At 34.6% G+C, this 21,050-nt stretch overlaps 1 protein-coding gene across 2 annotated transcripts in view; it reads right to left on the minus strand.

Moving 5' to 3' along the window:
• Positions 1-21,050, minus strand: part of LOC145695002 (uncharacterized) — a 48,119-nt gene that overhangs the window by 20,045 nt on the left and 7,024 nt on the right. Inside the window, exon 1 of one of the 2 annotated variants that reach the window (XM_081771830.1) lies at positions 11,449-11,575. The exons of the other annotated variant lie outside the window; for it this stretch is intronic. Coding sequence (XP_081627956.1) covers positions 11,449-11,460 — 12 coding nt within the window. The 5' untranslated portion in view covers positions 11,461-11,575. Of the gene's footprint in view, positions 1-11,448; positions 11,576-21,050 lie in introns of those variants that run through there. 2 annotated transcript variants of the gene reach the window in all.

The raw sequence follows: 21,050 nt of genomic DNA on the forward strand, positions 1-21,050 counted from the left end.
ATCTGTTAATAAAAAATACTTTTTTCCTCATACTGTTCAGAAAATTTAATAATACTAATAATTTTATAATTTCACTACTTAGAAATATATATAACCTGTTGATAATGAAGAAATAATGTTCAATCTTGTTTCAGTTTTAAAAAATTACTAGCAGGCCTGATGTTTAAATAAATACGAATAAATAAATAAATAAATAAATAAATAAACGTAAATATACAAATACCTTGCACAACGTGGTTAAAATTAGTTCCAAGAAATGTCTACCACACTATGAAAAATCCTGTCTTTCGAGGTCTATTTAGAGTGAGCTTGAATTAAATTTGTTCATCACAAGAATTTAGGATAATAGACAAGTTTTGAAACTGAACAATATTTATTTATTTATTTATTTATTTATTTATTTATTTATTTATTTATTTATTTATTTATTCGCATAGACTAAATAATAAACATCGAAAAATTGAGTCATGAGAATGTCCCGTGGAAACGAGTCCTTACAGATCAGAGTAGAACAAAGAGAACTTTAAGAGGTCGATCATTTCAAGTATCTAGGAAGCATTTGGACGAAAGACGCAAACTACACCAAAGAGATCAGATCAAAAATTGTTATAGACAAAGAAGAATTCAAAAAAAAGATATGTCTCTTAATTAGCAGGTTAATATTGGAGTAGGAAAGAAGCTGGTCAGGTGCTATATACGGAGTATTGAACTGTATGGTTCAGTGACTTGGACATTACGAAAGTTAGAGAAGAAATATTTACAGAACTTTGAAGTGTGGTGTTGAAGGAAGATATAGAAGATAAAATGGACAGAAAGAGTAGCAAGCGAAGATGTTTTAAAATGGATAGGAGAGAAGAGGACGCTTTCAGATACCATCCTTCTTGAGAAGACCAATTTAATTGGATATTCCGAAGAAATTGTCTTCTTCATACCACCATAGAAGGAAAGATGGAAGGAAAGTGAGGAATAGAAAGAAGAACACAATTGATCGATGATTTGGAGACTAGAAGAGAATAGTGGGACTTAAAAGAGAAAGCAGAAGATCAAGAAACGTGGAAGAAATATTTCCAGGTCCAAACCTTACAAAATATATAAATAAAATAAGAAAATTCATTAATCTCGCAATACTTGCCAAAAGGCAGCATACTCAATAGTAATAATATACAGAAACCTTTTTAACATATAAGATGTAACATATATATTTCGTCAATTGTAAATCAAAAATGAAATTTTTCGCTTTTATATCACACAATTATTCTCTGTAGGCTGTAAGAGCTTAATGAAAATGAATTACTGTGAAAGGATTTATAAGAGAGAGATAGAATGTGAGAAGGAAACAGAACCTCGAGAAAACTCAATTACAATATATTTTCCACCTCAAATTCACATGACTTGAAATCTAAACACGGACCACTCGCACCAGAAATAACTGGTCTACAATTTCTCTGCAATTGTGTTTGATATCGTAAAAAGTCAATACTTGACTTGTCTCATACAATCTTTTTATACTTGCTATTTTCTGCTTTTATTTTTTAAGTTTGAATTGGAAAACCTACTTGCTAATTTGTAAGTATGTGTAATACTAAAATTCTCGTTAGACCAAGACCAACCTTCTTCAAAACCGCATAATGTATGGTATCTCTGTATATTCTTTTAAAACCAACAAGTATGGTAGATCTACATGTATATAAGTGGAAGCATAAATGCATATCTACCGCTCATTATGCTATTTTGTTTATGACGTAGACATAAACTAACTCTGACTACAATTTCCTTTTACTTTAAGGGAACGCAATACTTTGCTAACTTCTTTCGTAACCACACTTTTATTATTATGTTTTTCTTCGAACATTTCCTTTTCAGCATCGAGACAATATGTGATGTGGACCTACTGATCTCACATCAGAGGTCGGGATGCTAACCGTTCAGCCAGATAGACTAGGATTATCGCCTGTACGGAAGTACTGTATCTTCCGATAAAGAGATTTTGAACATAAGATATCTGTTGAACATTAGGGTGGGCCGACAAAAACTTTTTTTAAATTTCAATTGGCCCGGTTGCTGAAAAATTGCCTCGTGTTAGTGGTAGTCAACACACAAAATTTGGATTTTTTGGTCATCCCCTTCCTTTGCCTCATAGGAATCGAATATTTTTATAGCTGCTGCTATGCAACCCTCACGACACTACCAAGAAAATTGTGTTGACAGACATTTTTGTTTTACTTTTTGATTGGCCGGGTTGCGGAAAAGTTGCCTCATGTTAGTGGTAGTCAACACACAAAATTAGGATTTTGTTGATCATCCCCTTCCTTTGCCTCATGAGACTTGAATATGTTATAGCTGCAGCTATTCAACCCGCACGACACTACGAAGAAAATTGTGCTGCACAGCTATAACCTTGGGTTCTTTTTCACGCTGAAGCATTCTGAGGCTGAGTATCAAATGCAAGATAAAAGTGAGATGTAATATTGTTCCTATGTGGTTAAAAATTATAATCAATTAGACGAAGAAATTGTAATGTTATTTTCAAAACACATTATGAATATAGGTCATGAAAAAATTTTGATAACACTTCCCTTGTATCTCTTAGCTCGCCTGGGCACATATACTTCAAAACTCCCCAGAACCCACCACGAGGAGGTGGCTGCAAATCGAGTTCCACCCACCCATTCACTTGCTTCCGTTTTTTGACACATTTATATTTGATAGTCCTGCTAGGAGTTCAATTTTTGCATTTTTTCTTCGAGACTCTAATTTTGCCATAATAAAGCCTTCTCTTCGATCCGCTCCATACACTAATGCTGACGTCTCTGTAATTAGTTTTATCATGTTCTCCACCGCTTGCGTATGACACGGAAAACATCTAATTTCCTCAGAAGCTGTAGCCACCGTTCTAATATTTTCTTCTATCTGGCTCGAAGAAAATTCTCTTGTTAATGGTGGCTTGGTGATGTCCGTTGAGAAACAATCAATCATCTCATGATATTTACTTGCGTCTAAGTTTACTTTCGGAACAAATTCACGAAAAACTTGATCTCTTTCTTTGTCGATACTTTTTTTTTAATTAGTACTAAAACTTGGATGTTCTGGTTCCTGTCGTTTATCATTGCCAACAATAAGTTTTCCGGATAGGCAAAGTAATCGCTGCAGCTAATCACAATAAACAGGATTCTTCTTAATTCCTCTGGAAGAAAGGATGCAGCTCAGGCGAGTAGCCGCAAGTGTCGTATCTTGTTGGTGAGAGAGAGAAGAATTTCGCTTTATTTCAAACCAAACCTGCGTAAATACTTTGCTGACAAGCCAACGAAATGCTTGTTTGGGATCTTCGGTGCAAATATATAATCGGAGAATGCGAGAAGCTCTCATCAACCATCGGGACATGACAATTGGTCCAGGCTTTTGCTTCAGAAGCTCTGGCGGACACAAACCTTCTGAAACGGCTCGAAAAATATCCAAAAGGTATTGCAAATTATTATACAAATCTTTTACCATTTTGTCAGGTCAGGCCAGCGCCGAAACACACAGGCCGATAGACTGTGTATAAAATTACAGTGTTTCCGACTTACTATAAAACAATGCTTTACGTATTATTATTATATTCGTGTACAACGTTGTAGGTAATATATTTTCTATTATAGCACAGCCGATTTCAAAATTACTTGATATCAGATCAGTTGTTTAAAATTTTCTTTATAATACAAACAGGTCTAAAAGAAATTGTTCACGATGTACGTGAAAAAAGTTGCAATGTAAGGTTGACAACATATTTTTACGCTGTATATGAAGAACATGAATTGAAACATAAAAATACAATTTTTCGTCTAATTGATTATAATTGTTAACCACATAGGAACAATATTACATCTCACTTTTATCTTGCGTTTTATATTCAGCCTAAGAGTGCTTCAGTGAGAAAAAGAACCAAAAGTTATAGCTGTGCAGCAAAATTTTCTTCGTGATGTCGTGCGGGTTGCATAGCTGCAGCTATAAAATAAAAAAAGTCCCATGAGGCAAAGGGAGGGGATGACCAAAAAATCCAGATTTTCTGTGTAGACTACTACTAATAAGAGGCAACTTTTCCGCAACCCGGCCAATCGAAAATTAAGACAAAAATGGCTGTGCAACAAAATTTTCTTCAATAAGGCGCGGTGACTCAGTGGTAGAGCGTTCAACTCCGGTGCTTGGGGTCCTTGGTTCGATCACAGCTCGCGCCGTATGGACTTTGTGGTAAACAAACACCGTGCTCGTGGGTTTTCTCGCGGTTCTCCCGTTTCCTTTCACTTTCTTCATTCCGCCATTTCATTTATTTCTCATCATCACCGTCTCCTTTAGCCTAACTTGCATAATCGTGGGACGTAAAACTGAAAGATTTCCTTTTTTTTTTTTTACAATTTTCTTCGTAGTGTCGTGCGGGTTGCATAGCCGCAACTATAAAAAATATTCAAGTCGCATGAGGCAAAGGAAGGGGTTGACCAAAAAAATCCAAACTTTGTGTGTTGACTACTACTAACACGAGGCAAGTTTTCCGCAACCCGGCCAATCGAAATTCCAAAAAAAAAAAAAAAGTCTTTTTCGGCCCACCCTATTGAACATGATTTTCGGCTATAGTGCTCTCATATTGAAAATGAAATGAAATATTTAATTTATTGCTCGACAATTATTCTTTTAGGTTAAATGAAATAAAAAGTTTAATTTATTGCTCGACGATTACCCCTTTTCAGGCTAAATGAGACGTATGATTAATGAAAGTGAATTATTATGAAATAATTAATGGAATGAGAATGTACGAGGAAACGGAACAGCTCTGAGAATACCCACGGACATGATGTTCTCCGTCACAAACATATAGCTTGAAATCTCACGCTTTATCACTAAGCCACTGTAATTTCACCGGCATATTAACAATATAAAACTTGAAAAATGAGAGTAAAATGGAAATTGTATTGCTGGAGAGTAAAGTATAATTCTTAATGTTAAAAAAAGCGAATAATAAAATTTATAGGGACAAGTTGCAACAAGGATTTACTTAGAAATAAAGTTTAAATAAGCTTTTCGAAAACAAAACAGAAAAAATAGCCTATCTACTTAATTTTTTAAAACGATATTAATAAAAGTTATTGCAGAAACCTTTAAAACTTTGCTTTAAGTTAATGATGTTAATTGACTTACGAGAATTCACATTCGTTTAATTCGACCCATCTATATTTAGCTCCATTTAAAATCACATTTTTATGCAAGGAAATTTTAATTTTTCACTTAGGATTTCACTAAGTAGAATTTCAACATTTTCCGGATTTTTCTTTTATAAGTGAAACTCCAGTAGTCTATTAGGTTTTCTTGGACGGAATCATGGTACAAGTAACTCAAAAAAAGAAGAATTTCGAATTATTTAAATATGGGTAATAGATATTTTTTAAAAAAATTCGAACCAAAAATGAATTGAAATTTTGTGCGGAGAAAATGAACACCAATAATACCATTTAGGAGGGGGATTTATATGTTAGTTACCTTTTAGATTAATGATTTTTAAGTAATAGTCTTTAGAATGAATATCACATGCAAGCCTCACGATTAAAAATGCCATAAATGCATGCAAAAGTTTGGAAAACTTCCGGAAAAAAAACATGTTATTTACCAACCTCGGTGTCCTTGTTCAGGTTCCAGGGATCTAGTAAATGCACCGTAAAACTATTATCTGTTCTAGACTTCTTTTGCCAAGTTTCATTGACATATGATGATTAGATTAGAGAATAGAATCATTTTTCAAAATAGAACTTATACTATTAACATCTTATATATTTTAGAAGCTCGTTTATTACTATAGAGTCGAGATTCGCCTGTTTTTGTTTAGAAACAATAATACACACATGCATCACGATCCATAAATTCGAGATTCTTTTTTACTTGGACTTGCAGAAAGTATACTGCCAAACATACTCCAATTCCTAGGAAATACAGTAGATTTGGGAAGTTTCATTGATATATTGTAAGTAGATATGAAGGTATAAAATAAATTCCATTAATATCCCATTATTTTGAAAAGAAAGAAAAACAACTTAGGAACATCCTGTTGCCACTCTTAACTTACATTCATGATTTTCTCATCATTGTCTTCAGAAAAATGAAATGAAATGTTTCAGTTTTACGTCCCACGGTTATGCCGGTTAGGCTAAAGGAGAGAGTGATGATGAGTAATGAATGAAATGGTGGAAAGAAGAAAGTGGGAGGAAACGGGAGAACCCCGAGAAAACCCACGCACACGGTGTTTGTCCACCACAAAGCTCACTTGGCGGGAGCAGGGTTTGAACCCGAGACCCCTAGCACCAGAGGTAAACGCTCTACCACTGAGCCACCGCGGCTCTCATTGTCTTCAGAGTAATGCAGGCTTTCAAATGACATCATACACGTGTCGCGATCCACAGGGCAGCACTGGTTCAGTGGCAGAGCGGTCACATCTGGCGCGTGGCGGTCTCTAGTTCAATCTCCAGCTAATTCATAATTGGCTTTATGGTGGAAAAACATCATGTGCATGGGTTTTCATGGGATTCTCCCATTTCATCCCACTTTCGTCATTCAACCATTATCATCCGTTTCATCATTTCCCTTACCCTCGATGGGTAATCGTGGGACGTTAAACTAAAAAAGTGTCACGATCCATCAATTCGTGAGAAATGTGGTAAATTATCCCGATATTTTCGTGAAAAGATATTTTTGAAAAAAGAAAGAACACCCTTGTTGGGGTTCCAGGATCAGGCACCTGAATGAAAGATGTCCTGAAGATTTTCACGTATTTAGACTGTAAATACATGTAACTGTCATTAGAGTGGTAACACCGTTCTGGAACCATATTGGGGTACACTGATTTTAAAAGTTTAAAAACACAGATTATCTTCACAAAGGGATAGGGGAGTATATTTTTTGAACGTGATATATTTTAACTGATTTTGAAAGGTGAAGAATATAGGATATCTTCATAAAGGAATAGGCGAGCATGTTTTTGAACATGACTTATATTATCACTGATTTGAAAGGTTAAGAATACAGGGTATCTTCATAAAGGGGTAGGTGACCATGTTTTTTAAACATGGCATATTTTAACTGATTTTCACCTACTACAGGAGAGGAAATAATGAATGCGTATTGGCCAATGGCGCCGACTTTCCAAAATTTATGTGGGTGCATATCAATGGCGGGCCATGTTATATGTTTTCAGGGAAGTCTCAATATTTGATTGATTTATTTTTAGTTAAAATCTTTTATGAACATTGTCATAAAGGGGTGTGCTTTGATAAAGTAAAATATACCGGTGCTCTAAGGATAAGTTGTGGCTGCCTAGCTCAGTCGGTAACACGGCTGACTTAAATGCTAGAGATACGGGTTCAAATCCGGGTCCAAACTAAAAATCTCGTGGGTACGCGCACCCACAAGATTATTTGTGTGGGTGCCGGAGCCCCGGAGCACCCACGTAGTCGGCGCGCATGGCATTGTCAATTATAAATGACTAGGGTTGGCTGGTTTGAACCAAGGTGGTTTAAATCATGGTTTAAACCAAAAAACGAAAAATGTTCGTAATAGTGTAAGTGTTTGTAAAATCTTGATGAACACACATTTGTGGGTTATCACGTTTCACTCCCGTATATTATTCATATTATATTCAGACCTAATTTCCCTATTCATTACTCAAAGAGATTATACTACAAAAGCAACTCTCTTTTATAAGTTTATGAATGTTTTCTGTGTGATTCTTTTATAGTTTGTTATTATTGTTATGCAATTGCAATCAAAGAAAAATTCTAAATATTGTTTCGTTTTAATAATGTTTATTATTGATAAAATACATCGAAATGCCATACCTTTTTTGGGGGGTATACAAACCTCACGAGAGGCATTTATTGAAATCAGAAGTATCTTTGGTATATATTTATGTATAAATGGGTCAGAACCAAAGTGGACTCAAATAATTCGTATCCTTATTCACTTTTCTTACTGATATGCAAATTAAGACGTTGTATTTCTTTAAGTTGGACTAATGAAAGTCATAGTGAACTAACTTGAACTAAATTAATTCTTCTGTACTCTGCAGTGCTTTGAAGTTGTCAATATGCAATTCTGTATAATGGTTTCACCTGTGTAACTGTTTATCTTTTTGTCCTTCTGAAATAACTCTTGACAATTATATTAACAAATATGTAAAGATCAGTACAAATCAGTACAACGTATTTTTATCAGGAGTCCTTCGTGAGTAAGTCAGAAGACGTATCGCATTTGTGGTCAATTAGTCCCGTTTTCGAGTTTAAATGGAGGACAATTTCTCTCGGATGTAAGCCGACAAGCGGTTTGGATTTAGAGTTGCCAATTGGACGGTTTTTCACCAGCCTGACCGGAAAACTTGCTGTTATTTTGATCGAGGCCGGTGACCGGTACAAACTTCTTACCAGCCACTTTATGACCGGTTTTTTTAAAAAATTGTCTCTAGTTCGAAGTATAGATTTAAAAGGTAATTTCAATTTTGTGAATCCAAAACTGTCACTTTTTACCATCTATCAACAATTAATATATTTTGCTCATCTGTTTAGATAATTTTAAAGAAATGACAAGGACTGTATGAAGCAAAATTTGAAATTTACTTCTAAGGAATTTTATACATTTATTTAGAGTGAAAAAGAACTTCTTAAATCAATTTCCTGTACTTGAAGTGTAAGTTTAAAGAATAAATTTCATTTTCCACATCCAAAATTGTCATATAAAGATTAATATACTTTCGTTCATCTGTTTCGATCATTTTGAAGAAGTGGCAGTTACTGATAAGTACAATAAAATGATTAATGCCGATTTCAGTTTCTCATTTACAGCACAGTGTATCTATTAAGTTTATTAGTGAATGTACTAAGGATACGCAGAGATCAGGTGCTAATGCACTTTTGTTCAGACGATAGTGCATTTCCTTCCCATGGATGGGTGTTAACAGAGGTCCTTTACACTTAGTCCTAGGGAATTCTGAGGGGTGCCGATTTTCTTATTTTCCAGAGTTGGCAACCCTATTTCGATTTCGCTTTAAGCTTATGTAAACCCTTTCAGCATACCCCGGTTGTTGCATAATAACACCAAGGCGAAACAAACTTATTTCTATCCATATATAATATAAATACATAGAGCAAATTGTTTAAACCAAAAAGTCTGGTTTAAACCCAAAAAAAAAGGTTTAAACGAAAAAAAGGTTTTTTTAAAAAAAAAATAAAAACCATGGTTTTTGCCAACCCTGTAAATGACGTTTCCTAGACATTCTTCCCGAAACACGTGCCAATTTTGTGTAAGGAAAGAAAACCATTATTACGGCAAGTTAGTGGATATACATCTGTACCAAAACTCCTGTGCACTGTTTTCTTGAATACATGTTATAATAAAAATACTGCTAACGAATATTCAATGCGCATCTCCCATTCGTTAGGCTTTGGGTTCACGTACTGAGCAGTGCCTTGATTGTGCCAATTAACAATCAAAGAAACAAAGCATCATAGCTTCACTACAGTAAAATATGATATCAGGTGAAGTGGGTTGAATTAACTTCTGTTTGATCACATTCATTTTACAAATAACGTTACAGTATGCAAACTGATTGGAGAAGGTTCTTTTGAAATTCGTGTGCTCACTTGTGGTCTCCAGGTTCTATTATAGATACCAGTGCCCGATGGTCTACACGAAACTATTAGCTACCTTTTTCTTTCTTTTCACAAGATTTGCATGTATTTGGAATAGGATGTCTAGGAAATGTCCTTTACATTAGTTTCAATAACTAGATTTGGAGGGACCTCAAACTAGTTGAGCTTATCTGTGACAATATACAAGTATTTGCTCTAGGAGTAACCGTTATTTTATGAAGCTATATTTCCAATTTGAAATATTTTTTAAGGTATCTTATTTGAAGACTTTTACATATTATTGGATGTGTTCATCATGCATAGTGCATTTCTGTCGGTCATAACTTTGAAAGGATTTGACACTGATATATATATATTTTTCAAACAACAGCATCACGTTTAAAGAGCAAATAAGTGGGTTTGATCTCAAATCATGTTGGAAGAGCTAAACGTTCTCTTCAATTTCACCAATGATTTAATTATTATTTCCTTTTTGTAGTTATCACAATTCTCATAGAGAATATTGTAAATGACATTCATTTACAATATTTCCTATGAATGAAAGGATCCAAATGTATGATTAATGAAAGAGAATGGGTTTGAAAGACATGGTGGAATAAATATGAAAGAAATAGTTTAATGAGAACGTGGGTTGAAACGGAAGAATGGAAAAGTGTTTGAACTGTACAGAAAAGAATGCGGAAAGCAAGGTAGTACTGTTCAGGATAATTGATTAAATTTACAAATATTGATCAAAACAAGAATTGAATTGATCTCACAAATAACTTCTTGATTCAATGATTAATTTGTATTTTTTAGTCCTTCTATTGATTTGGAGTTTTGCGTTCCTTTCAGCATGATACTGCCGTATATGAGAGATGAACCTACAGCTTAACATGTGATCCGAACCCCTAGCTACTAGAGAAGCAGGAAGGACCACAAGAAGTTTCTCGAATATTAGGTTTAGTTCCTTATGCAACACGAAAGGTTATGAAGTACAAGTACTCGTTGTAACGTGAGCTTCGAACCACGAGGAAAGCTTAAATTCGATGAAAGTGCACAGACCACCATACATAATCAAGGAAGCTTCCCACCAGACTACCTTTTTACCTCTAGGTGGGCCGCTAGGTGGGCTGGATCGTAGGAAGATACCACCGGTCTCAGCTTGAATAACTTATTGTTAATCAAGTGTCCCTAAGAAAGAGTCAGTGCCTCTGGCTGTGTAATCAGTTATCTTTGTGAGACGAATTGGATTGGATTTAAGGTTAGCATTCCGTTTAGGTGCGAGGCTATATGAGACGTGAACTACACGAGCTCCCTCCGGGAATCGAACCCAAGTCTCCCATTCCAAAGGCGCTTATGTTATCCACGCCACGAGGGACCTTATATGTAAGATGAAAAAGTAACTACTAGAAGTTAAGACTATTTATACGTTCTCTGTAAGTAATTATAACGTTCAGAATGCCAGAAACAAATCGACTAAATATAGAAGCTGAAAGCGACGTAAATTGTCTTTCTCATCCGATATCTCCCCAAAGTACACTCTCTTTCGTACTGAATACCCACTTTCAAGTTCCTAAGAGAAAAGGAAAATTGTTTGACGTAATCTTTTTGCGACATATATCAATCAATCACATTTGTTAATCCGTTTCCAATCCGATATTTGAGAATGCAAATAATAATAGTAGAAGAAAGAATGTATCGCTTAAGGCTGTTTGTTTGACTCAGCTACCACACAGTACTTCCCATGAAATTTAGCACATTCGAAACACGACTTAACAATAGATTCTGCAACTGTGAATAAACTTACCAACAACTTCATGATTGCAATATTGAAAGGTGGTACGTTTTTTGTTCAACAAAAACCGAGAACTTCACACTAACTGGATGTTCAGAAAGAGATCACATACACTTTATATAGAGTGGTAATGCTAAAGCCTTTCGCTTTGGGGGGGACCCACCCAGTAGCTATATTATATAGCCAAGAGAAAGGGATTTTTCGGAATGAATCGTCGTCGCCCAGAAGAGAGGTCAGTTGTTGAACAAAACCCACCATTAAAATGAGTATGAAAAAAAAAAGAACCACCACAGGCAAAACCTATAACTATTGCACCTGCGGTGTTCTCTTTTCTAGCCTTTGAAAACAAAACTCTGACGTCACATGGGCGATATTTTGTAAAAAGAAAAAGGGCAAAATACACATACTAGTCCACAGTAAGTTACTATAATTCTGTTTTGTTCTGATGCTATATACACACAAGAGCAACCTTGGGAAATGAAATTACTCATCAGCGTTTATCACAACCTTTTTTTGGTTTCAAAATCCATTTACAAAACTTAATTTCTTTTTCTCTTCCTTTCTTACGACAAAATGTCTTTCACAACAACAAATCTGCAGTAATTTTCTTATAACTATTAACAAGTAACTTACACCAAATTATTAGTTCAATTGTCCCATTATTCAGTGCAAATGGATTTGCCTGCAAGGCATGACAAAATGATCTGGTATTGTTCATTTTTTTTTTTTTTGTTTTTGTTTTTAAGTGAGGCATGCACTTTCTTCAATTATATTATTTACCTCTTGTGACCTCTTAACAATGGTGGTCTTATATCCACGTGTTGTTAATGTAAGTGGAAAACCATGTTTCCGCATAAGAAAGTCAAGGCTTAGCTTCTATAATTGGATATATATAATGATAATGGAGAATTAACCTCTATTATTGGACATTATGATGTTGATGGACCTAACATTTATGGTAATATGGGAAAAAATAAATTTCAGTGATGATGATAGGTTCTCTCAGGCAAGACAAACCCTTCAATGAATGCCAAATATTTCTTATACTCTTAAAATATACCTAAGCTCAGCGTTTTTATGTTAAAATAAGAAATGAATAAAAAGAAATAAGGTAATGACTTGTTATATTTTGTTTAAGTAGAGTAATACTAAAACTTGCCGAATTACAATCGTCCAGGTTGCCAAATATTGGGATCGATAACATGAAAAAAAAAATATATATATATCAGGTCAAAATAAAGCGAAAATATTATACCCTCCACGTCCACCTTCAGCCGCTATAGAAAATCAAAATTTTTCACTATGTGGCAACATTCGCATATTAACTTAGAACCACTAGCCTCGCTTTACGAATCTATCAAACAGCTACATCGATTGTTATGCTAATAATTGCAGCTAGTGTTAACATATATCGCTAGCCAACCTATCAACTTCAGAAGGAAACGATGTAGCTATTTGATGGATTGGTAGCTCTATTCTATGGTTCTTTACATGCGACATTGCAACATAGTGCAGTTCATGTCTATAGACGAGGACCTGAAAGGTATATAATTGTATATATTTTTTGCTTTATTTTCCCTTGTAAAATACAGTAGTACTCTGTAATCTGTGGGCGCTATTTGTGGAACACCCTATATATATATATATATATATATATATATATATATATATATATAGAGAGAGAGAGAGAGAGAGAGAGAGAGAATATAATATTCAAATACGAAGTGTATATACAGTATTTGTTCGTAAAACTATCATGCTTCTCAAGCAATAATAATAAAAATAATAAAATAATATTTCAGAGAGGCACTGCTCATGCAAAGCTTCTCCCCTCTTTTTTCAATCTTTGAAACGAAAATGGAAAGGGGATCTAATTTCCTTGAAATTCTCTTTTAAACGAACATTGAAATTTATATATATTTAATTGATTTTTTTAATTGTTTGTAATTAGTGCTGCCTACGAGACGAGGGGGAGACGGGAAATAAGGTTTTCTCTTGTCGTTTTGTAATATTTTGAAGAAGTCTTGTCTTGTTTATTTCTTTTTTAAAAAATCATCTCGCCTTAAGTCTCGGAAAACTTTTTATTTTGTTTCGTCTCGAATTGTTTTCTCGCCTTTTTTTTTTTTTGTAAATTTATGTATAAAATTATTTTCCTTATTTTTCTTCTCTTAATTTCATCTAGAAGTTATCAGAATCATTCCGAGTCACAGAAGGTTCTCGATTGTGTAATATAACAACATTTAAATCATATCTACTATTGGAATACATTCTGTAATGTCTTGCGTATTTTTAAATGTTGATAAATGTTCTTCATTTATGTTCGTACAATGACTTTATCAATTTATAGTTTTTATTCTATGAATCATGTAACACTAAAACAGTGTCTGAACACTAAAACAGTGTTTAGGTGAATTAGTATTTTTCATCAGTCCCGAGAGTTGTCTCGTCTCGTCCCCATTTTATAAATACACTTCTCGTCTCGGATTTCTTCTATTTTTCGATACGAGAATCGAGGTGAATCGAGAGGTTCCTCGTCTCATGGACAACATTACTTGTAGTGAAAGTGTTCTTACTTTCAACTGTATCTTAACCGTATTTTTTTATTAAATAAATACGGCAGTAGAGAATTTCTTGTTACAACATAATCTTTTTGTGGGTGTGATTTTTCAAACTATTTGGTTTCCTGCATATCCGAACTACGTACGTAACTCACAAAACCGAATAATTGGAGTTTCACTGTACCTTTCTGCCTGCAACGTGTAGATACAATAACAAATGAATTATGACGAAATGAAATAATAATCCAGGGACTCATTTCTATTTTATCTATTTGTCAGTCTGAATGATTCTAGTAATGTTAGACGGACTGAGACAAGTAGTAGTTCCAGCAAAGCAGTTTCTATGTGTGTGTGTGATTATCCGAAAATTGAAATAAATATTTTTTTTATTATTATTTACAGAGGTTTTCAAGTGAATTTCACACTTCAAGTGCAAAGTAATCAGAAAATTACTCATTTCAAACGCTTCGCGAAAATATTCCCTCCAGCTCCATCGTAGCTATATGGTTGACATTCGAGTCTTCAACACGAGAGATCCTGACTCAATTCCTGACGATAACTCCTAGTTCGGATCCCACATTAACCTGTAGGCTCATGTCTCGTATATCCTCACTTCAGAAGGTAATGCTAATTCCCAATACAACCAGAGAATATATTCTTAGTTCCTCTCCATATGAGGGATACCTACTCCAATGGATTCGTCACCTCAACTTGGCAACAATGACATTTCCAATACTATAATGTTTTCAGTCGAACGTATATTTAAAATATTTAGCTTAAGTCGCATAGATGAAGGCTACAGAAAATTAGTACAATGTATTTTACTAGTCAAATCGTACCAGGAACGTACGCAGGGGGTGGGTCCTGGAGGTCTGGACACCCACCCCGAAATTTCGACTTTTGTGTAAATCTAGCCTAATTTTAGGGGCAATTTTAGGAATTTTAATATAAAATACCCTCATATTCAGTTTGGACTCCTCCCGAAATAAATACCTGTGTATGCTACTGAATCGTACGACTATATTCGATGGACGTTTCTTTCTCAAGGAAACCAATCCCATGTTGCCTTTTGGTGTCTTTGTTTCCTTCTACATTCCGCAGAACTGGTAGAAGCCTCCTTCCTATTGTTTTGTATGACATTTCGAGAATGACAAGGAAAAACAATCATTAGCCAAAATACTACAAGCAAAAATATTGCCCTACTCACATACACATATGCCTTTCAAACGAGATCAGGCAAAAACGGGCAATAATCGGTCTTTTCCTTTAACAGATAATATCCTCTACTATCACATCCAGCACAAAGTAGAACTGGACTCGGCTGGACTCAAAATAAAACTCTACATGAAATTCAGTATCAAGTGTACCAATTTTTGTTTTCGATCTAATTTTATTTATCCACATATTGACTGGCACATGAAACTATATTAGAACTCTATGTATGTGTCCTGAACGATGAATGTATAACAATGTTCTGTACAATCATTGTTGACGCCTAACAACGAAACATTATTTTGTTTTCACATCATGAACTTTGCGTCTGCTACCGGGATAGATACATGGCCTTCTTCCACCGAGACGAACGTAATCTTTCACATTGATACTAATTGTAGGCCTAACCCTTCGGAGCTGCACGAAAATCTACCTATTTCTGCAAACCTTACATCTTTCCTTATTAAATGTGTAAGGTCTTTCATATTTGTGATAATTTCGAATTTTGAGGTTTCGACCAGTTTTGCAGGATATCTCGACCACTGTGCACTGGTGGGATCCATGCCACATGAGCTCTTACCAGGAATCCAACCCGGGTCTTTCATGCCAAAGAAGCATATACGAACCATACAGCCACGAGGAAGCTATGTGTTTGATCCATGGAGGAGAGTTTGCCTCTGGTTCAAATTCCACAGTAGCAAGTTGATCCGTTTCTTATAGCCTCGGAGTTGAAAAAAATTGAGGCCAAGTCAATGAAAAATTGTACCCCCCTCCAAAAAAAAATCTCATGATCTTAACATGCGCCCTGAGACCGTAGGCACCAACACTGGTTAACAACAAAAATAGGTACCATCTTACTCTCAAAAATTCGTAATGTATGAGGAGATTTCAGTACAACTATTTTTTAAGTGTCTCTTTAAATTATAGAAACATTTAAAAGTTGTCTTCGTTTTCAAGCTTTTGTGAAAACAAATTATATTTAGAGGCAGAAGTTTTTCGCAAAGCGCGATAAAACGAAATGCGTCAGAATTAAGTAATTCTTAGTTTCTTGACGTTTTATAATGTTCTGTGTGTATTTTCATTGGTTTTCGTTGCGCGATAAAACGTGAAATTGACAGTTTTGCGCGAAATTTATATCAACACGCGAAATTTTATCCGCTGACTGAACGTGACATGAACGGTGAGTGCATTTTGGATGATTCGGACACGGCTATAGAGAACAAGTTGCGCGTTAGCTACACCATCGCAAAGTTTCCTGCTCATAGTAAGTTTAGTTACTGATTTTCCTTCAGTTTATATATATATATATATATATATATATATATATATATATATATATATATATATATATATATATATATATATATATATATATATATATATATATATATAAAAATTTCTATAAGTGAAATATTCAGTGTATTTTGTTTTTAGGTAATTAGTGGTTTATTTCTGTAGTGATATATGCATAAAAGGAAAAATTGTAAAAAAGGCAGAGAATATCTTTTTCACAAGAGCTACAAAATGTGGAACTTTATTTGGAAAATGCGACAAAACGCGAAATATGAAGAACGAAACGTGAAATTTTCAAATTCTTAGTGCGAAAAACTCGTGCTCCTAATTATATTGTAGAATGCTCATTTTTAGTGGATATTGTGCAAAGTAAAATTGAGTCAGAGACCTTGATTGGATTTTTTTTAAAACGTAGTTTGTCATCCATTTACAGGTATTTGAAGAAAAACACAAGCTTCTAACCTTAAACATTAAGAGTCTTCATCCCGGCGAAATTAAAATACCGCTAATTTTACAGTAATTATGTGATATCTTCAAATAGATAAAAGATAATCGAAATGTGGAACAAGAGCGCCCTAGACAATATTACTTTACATGAGAAACCGTTATCACTACTCACTTATCTGCTTTCGATTTCGAGTCATTTTGAAAATCGTCAACGGAAAGCCACTAGGTGACTTGTGATAACGGTACCTCACGCAAAATAATATTGTCTAGGGCGCTCTTGTTCCATATTTCAATTATCTTTTATCTATTTGAAGATATCACATAATTACTGTAAAATTAGCGGTATTTTAATTTCGCCGGGATGAAGACTCTTAACATAGAACTGAGAAAACGCTGGTGGAAGCATATGCGTAGAGTGTGGCATTCTATGGCTGTGAGGCATTGAATTCAGGAGAAACGAGAGAATCGAGGATGGTCTTCAAGTTGTGGTGCTATAGAAGGATGTTAATTAGACGACTGAAAAAAAATTATCAAAATGAAAGAGTATTGACAATGGTAGGAGAAAAATAAAGGACTTTAATGAAGAATATTTCAAAAACAAGAGAAGGGAAGATTGGACATATTATGAAACATAGTAGAGTCATACTATTAGGTATGGAAGAAGTTATAGAAAAGAAAAATACCTTTACCGTATCGAGCACTAAACTAGTATAAATTACTCTTGTAGTAACTCTTACTATTTAGTCTGGACTACTTTAGTAAATCACTTCCATAGTAATACTATTTTAATAACTGTTGGAGAGTTCAATTTCTATTTACTTCTTTAGTTGTAACTAAAGTAGTAACGCCTTTTTACTAAAGAAGTAAGCCATTTCTGTACACTGCTGGTCCCTGCATTTCGTTTCCTATCGGGAGCTGAAGCTTATCAGAAGATGCGGCCATGAAAAAAGACAAACAACATGCGGTTGTAGTGAAGAACAGAAAGTTATTGGAAAAAGCAGACGAGGTTCATTCGTTAAAAATGCTTTTAATACGAGAGGAATATAATACAAAAATGTTGTTAATTGAAAGACAAAGAGAAATCGTGGAACAGCATAACCTTATATTGGAAGTTTTGAACAAGAACGAATTCAAGAACGAAATGGAGCAAACTTCAGGTTCCGGTTCTTCAGGCAATGTGCTCGAGAAATTTATGTTTTTGTAAATGAATGTGAATATGCTTTATATGTATGAAACATATTCTGTTTGCTTCATATTTTTTCCAATGGTTAATATGTTCCCGTTTTTCAAATGACGTAATATTTGTGTTTATTATTTCAGCATCAGTACATTTAATATTTCTAATTACCACATTCTAATATTTATTTGTATTAGCAAAATTATAAAAGTAGACATCTTATTTTTCTTGGAAATAATCAAAACATCTTCATTGTACAACACTGTGTACTGAAGTTAGAAATAAAATGAAAATCTTAATCTCTAATTGCAAAACAAAGAACAAAAAGAAAAAAAGAGAGAAACATAACAAAAATTTACGTAAATAAAAAGTGGGTCACATTGCACTGCAGTAGTGACGATCCAGTGCCTTATTTATTCATTTAAGAAGTAAAAGTCTTTACATTAATTTATTATTTTACTAGCAAATAAGATACAATTTTAATTAAAAATAATTAACATAATACACCTTCTGACAGCTTGTCCTGCAGCATCTAGTTGAAATGCATATAATTGGTTCATGCCATTCAAATTCACAGCATCAGTGTTTCTTCCAGGCATGTTTTTGAGGGCATTTCCCCCGGAAACTCTGAGAGTTTCCCCCGTAGGAGACGAAAATAATTCTTCTATAATATAATAATAAATAGAATAGTACCATGTAAAAGTAATATGTTCCCTCCCGAATACTAAGTGTGCCGGGACATTTAAAAAAAAAAAAAAAAAAAAAACTACACAGCATCAGGGTGAAACACATCTACTTCTGTTCCAAAGTTATGCAGAACTGCAGGATCATCAATAATATTCCCATGTTTATATCTCATTGTTTCAGTGAGAATTTGGGAACGACTCTTCCAAACACCGAATGTATGTCCTATTACATATCTTGTAACAATATTGTAGCTATTGTAGCGCCCTACGGCTCCTGTGTGGAGACGAAACAAAGGAAAAAATAAATGAAATCTTTGAGTTTTACGTCCCACGGTTATGCCGGTTGGGCTAAAGGAGACGGTGATTATGAGAAATGAATGAAATGGTGGAATGAAGAAAGTGGGAGGAAACGGGAGAACCCCGAGAAAACCCACCCACACGGTGTTTGTAAACCACAAAGTTCACTTGGCGGGACCAGGGTTTGAACCCGAGACCCCAAGAACCAGAGGTGAACGCTCTACCACTGAGCCACCGCGGCCCCACTGTTAAAAGCTCTTCCAGCAGTATTACGATGACCAGTACGAAGGATTCGCAATCCACAAAGAAGTTGCAGCCTAGGAGACAAAGCACGGTTCCTATCAAAATTATGCTGCAGTAACGGCTCCAATATACCAAGCATTAACTCAAAGATTCCTTACAAAACCCAAACGCTCTTTGAAATCATTGTCGCCATACATCGCAAATGGGTCTCTTCTCTCCATTAAAACCCTCATTCTTGGGAAGTCTACCTCTTTCTCCATCTTCATATATTCTTTGTAGTCCAGATAATCCATAGAATTCGATATTTAATAAGCAGAAACCAAAGAATACACCTTACTCTCTAACTTTACTCCTGCTTTGAAGTAAATTTTGACCTTATTTACTCATTAAGTTACTAATGTACTAGCGTACTCCTGGATGGTGCTCTCCACCAGTTTTGGAGTAAATAAATTTAGTTCTGTAGTAACTGAAAAATTTACTCCTGTAGTAATTTACTCCTTTAGTTCAGTACTCTCGACTGGAAGTCGCCGATTTCCTTCTCTCTTAATAACTTACTATTTTAGTTTTATTTACTCTCGGTTGGTGCTCGCCACCCAGAGAAGGACCTTGACTGAAATATACCAAGCAAATAATACAAGATGAAAGGAAGAACAAATACATGGATATGAAAAGTTTAGCTCAGGATAGGGAAGAGTGCAAACCGACAAATTGCCGACCTGAAACGTAGACAGCTTGGAGTTTTACATGAGATTTGAACTACAATGTTTCCCATCGGAGATGAAACGTAGAGTTACCTTTACCAAACCTCCATATTCGGCTATATCATAACACTATATCGTTTTGGTTCTATTGAATAGGTATTATCATTGAGTGTTGTCAATAAGATACCTCATACACGGTATAGGAACGCGATGTCCACACCAGTAATTCGACGTAAATTTACAAGCAACGGAGTATATTTGGCATTCCAGCAATAACACCGTATTTCCTCTAACTTCTCAAATTAACTGTTTTAGTTACCTTTAACTTGCGGATATTGAAGTTTAGCTCATTTATTTGGGACAGTATCTTTAGTAGATTAAGATCTCGTAATAAGAGATTAGTTGGGTTTTTAAGTAATCAACGCAAATAAGTTTGCGATAATTTGATTTCACAGAAGAGCTATTTTTTGCACATGTAAAATATCACTAATGTGATCACCCTCTATGAATATCAATTGGATATAGTGATGTTATTTGGAAAATTTAGACTACCAAAGAATGTAACACCACTTTTCAAATATTACTTAATAACAGTATTTTTTAAATCACCCTGTCAGATGTATCAATATCATTTTACATATAGAGTAGTCTTGTGGAATATCAGTTGGGGAAAGCAAGGGGTCAATTGCCCCCTGAATTTGAGAAATACTTGCTTTTTAATAAATTGTATGCTAATTAAAAAATCCACTTTTATGTTAATTTACAGTCTTGATTTCCCCGTCAAAATCTGAAATTACACTACTACTTCTTGTGATAATTCATGGGAAACGGTGTCTACTTAATCCCCATTCTCGCTAATGACCCTCCAGCACTTTTTTGAGCTAATCTTATCTGTAGATAGAACTGTAATTTCTATTCTGCCTAATTTTTGTTCTGCTTAATCTTCACAGAAAGAGACATTTTAGAGGAAATTTTATTAGTAATTCTTTTTCTGACCTCC

The sequence above is a fragment of the Thermobia domestica genome, chromosome 9, assembly GCF_964235325.1.
Source record: "Thermobia domestica chromosome 9, izTheDome1.hap1.1, whole genome shotgun sequence".
Classification (NCBI taxonomy): domain Eukaryota; kingdom Metazoa; phylum Arthropoda; class Insecta; order Zygentoma; family Lepismatidae; genus Thermobia; species Thermobia domestica.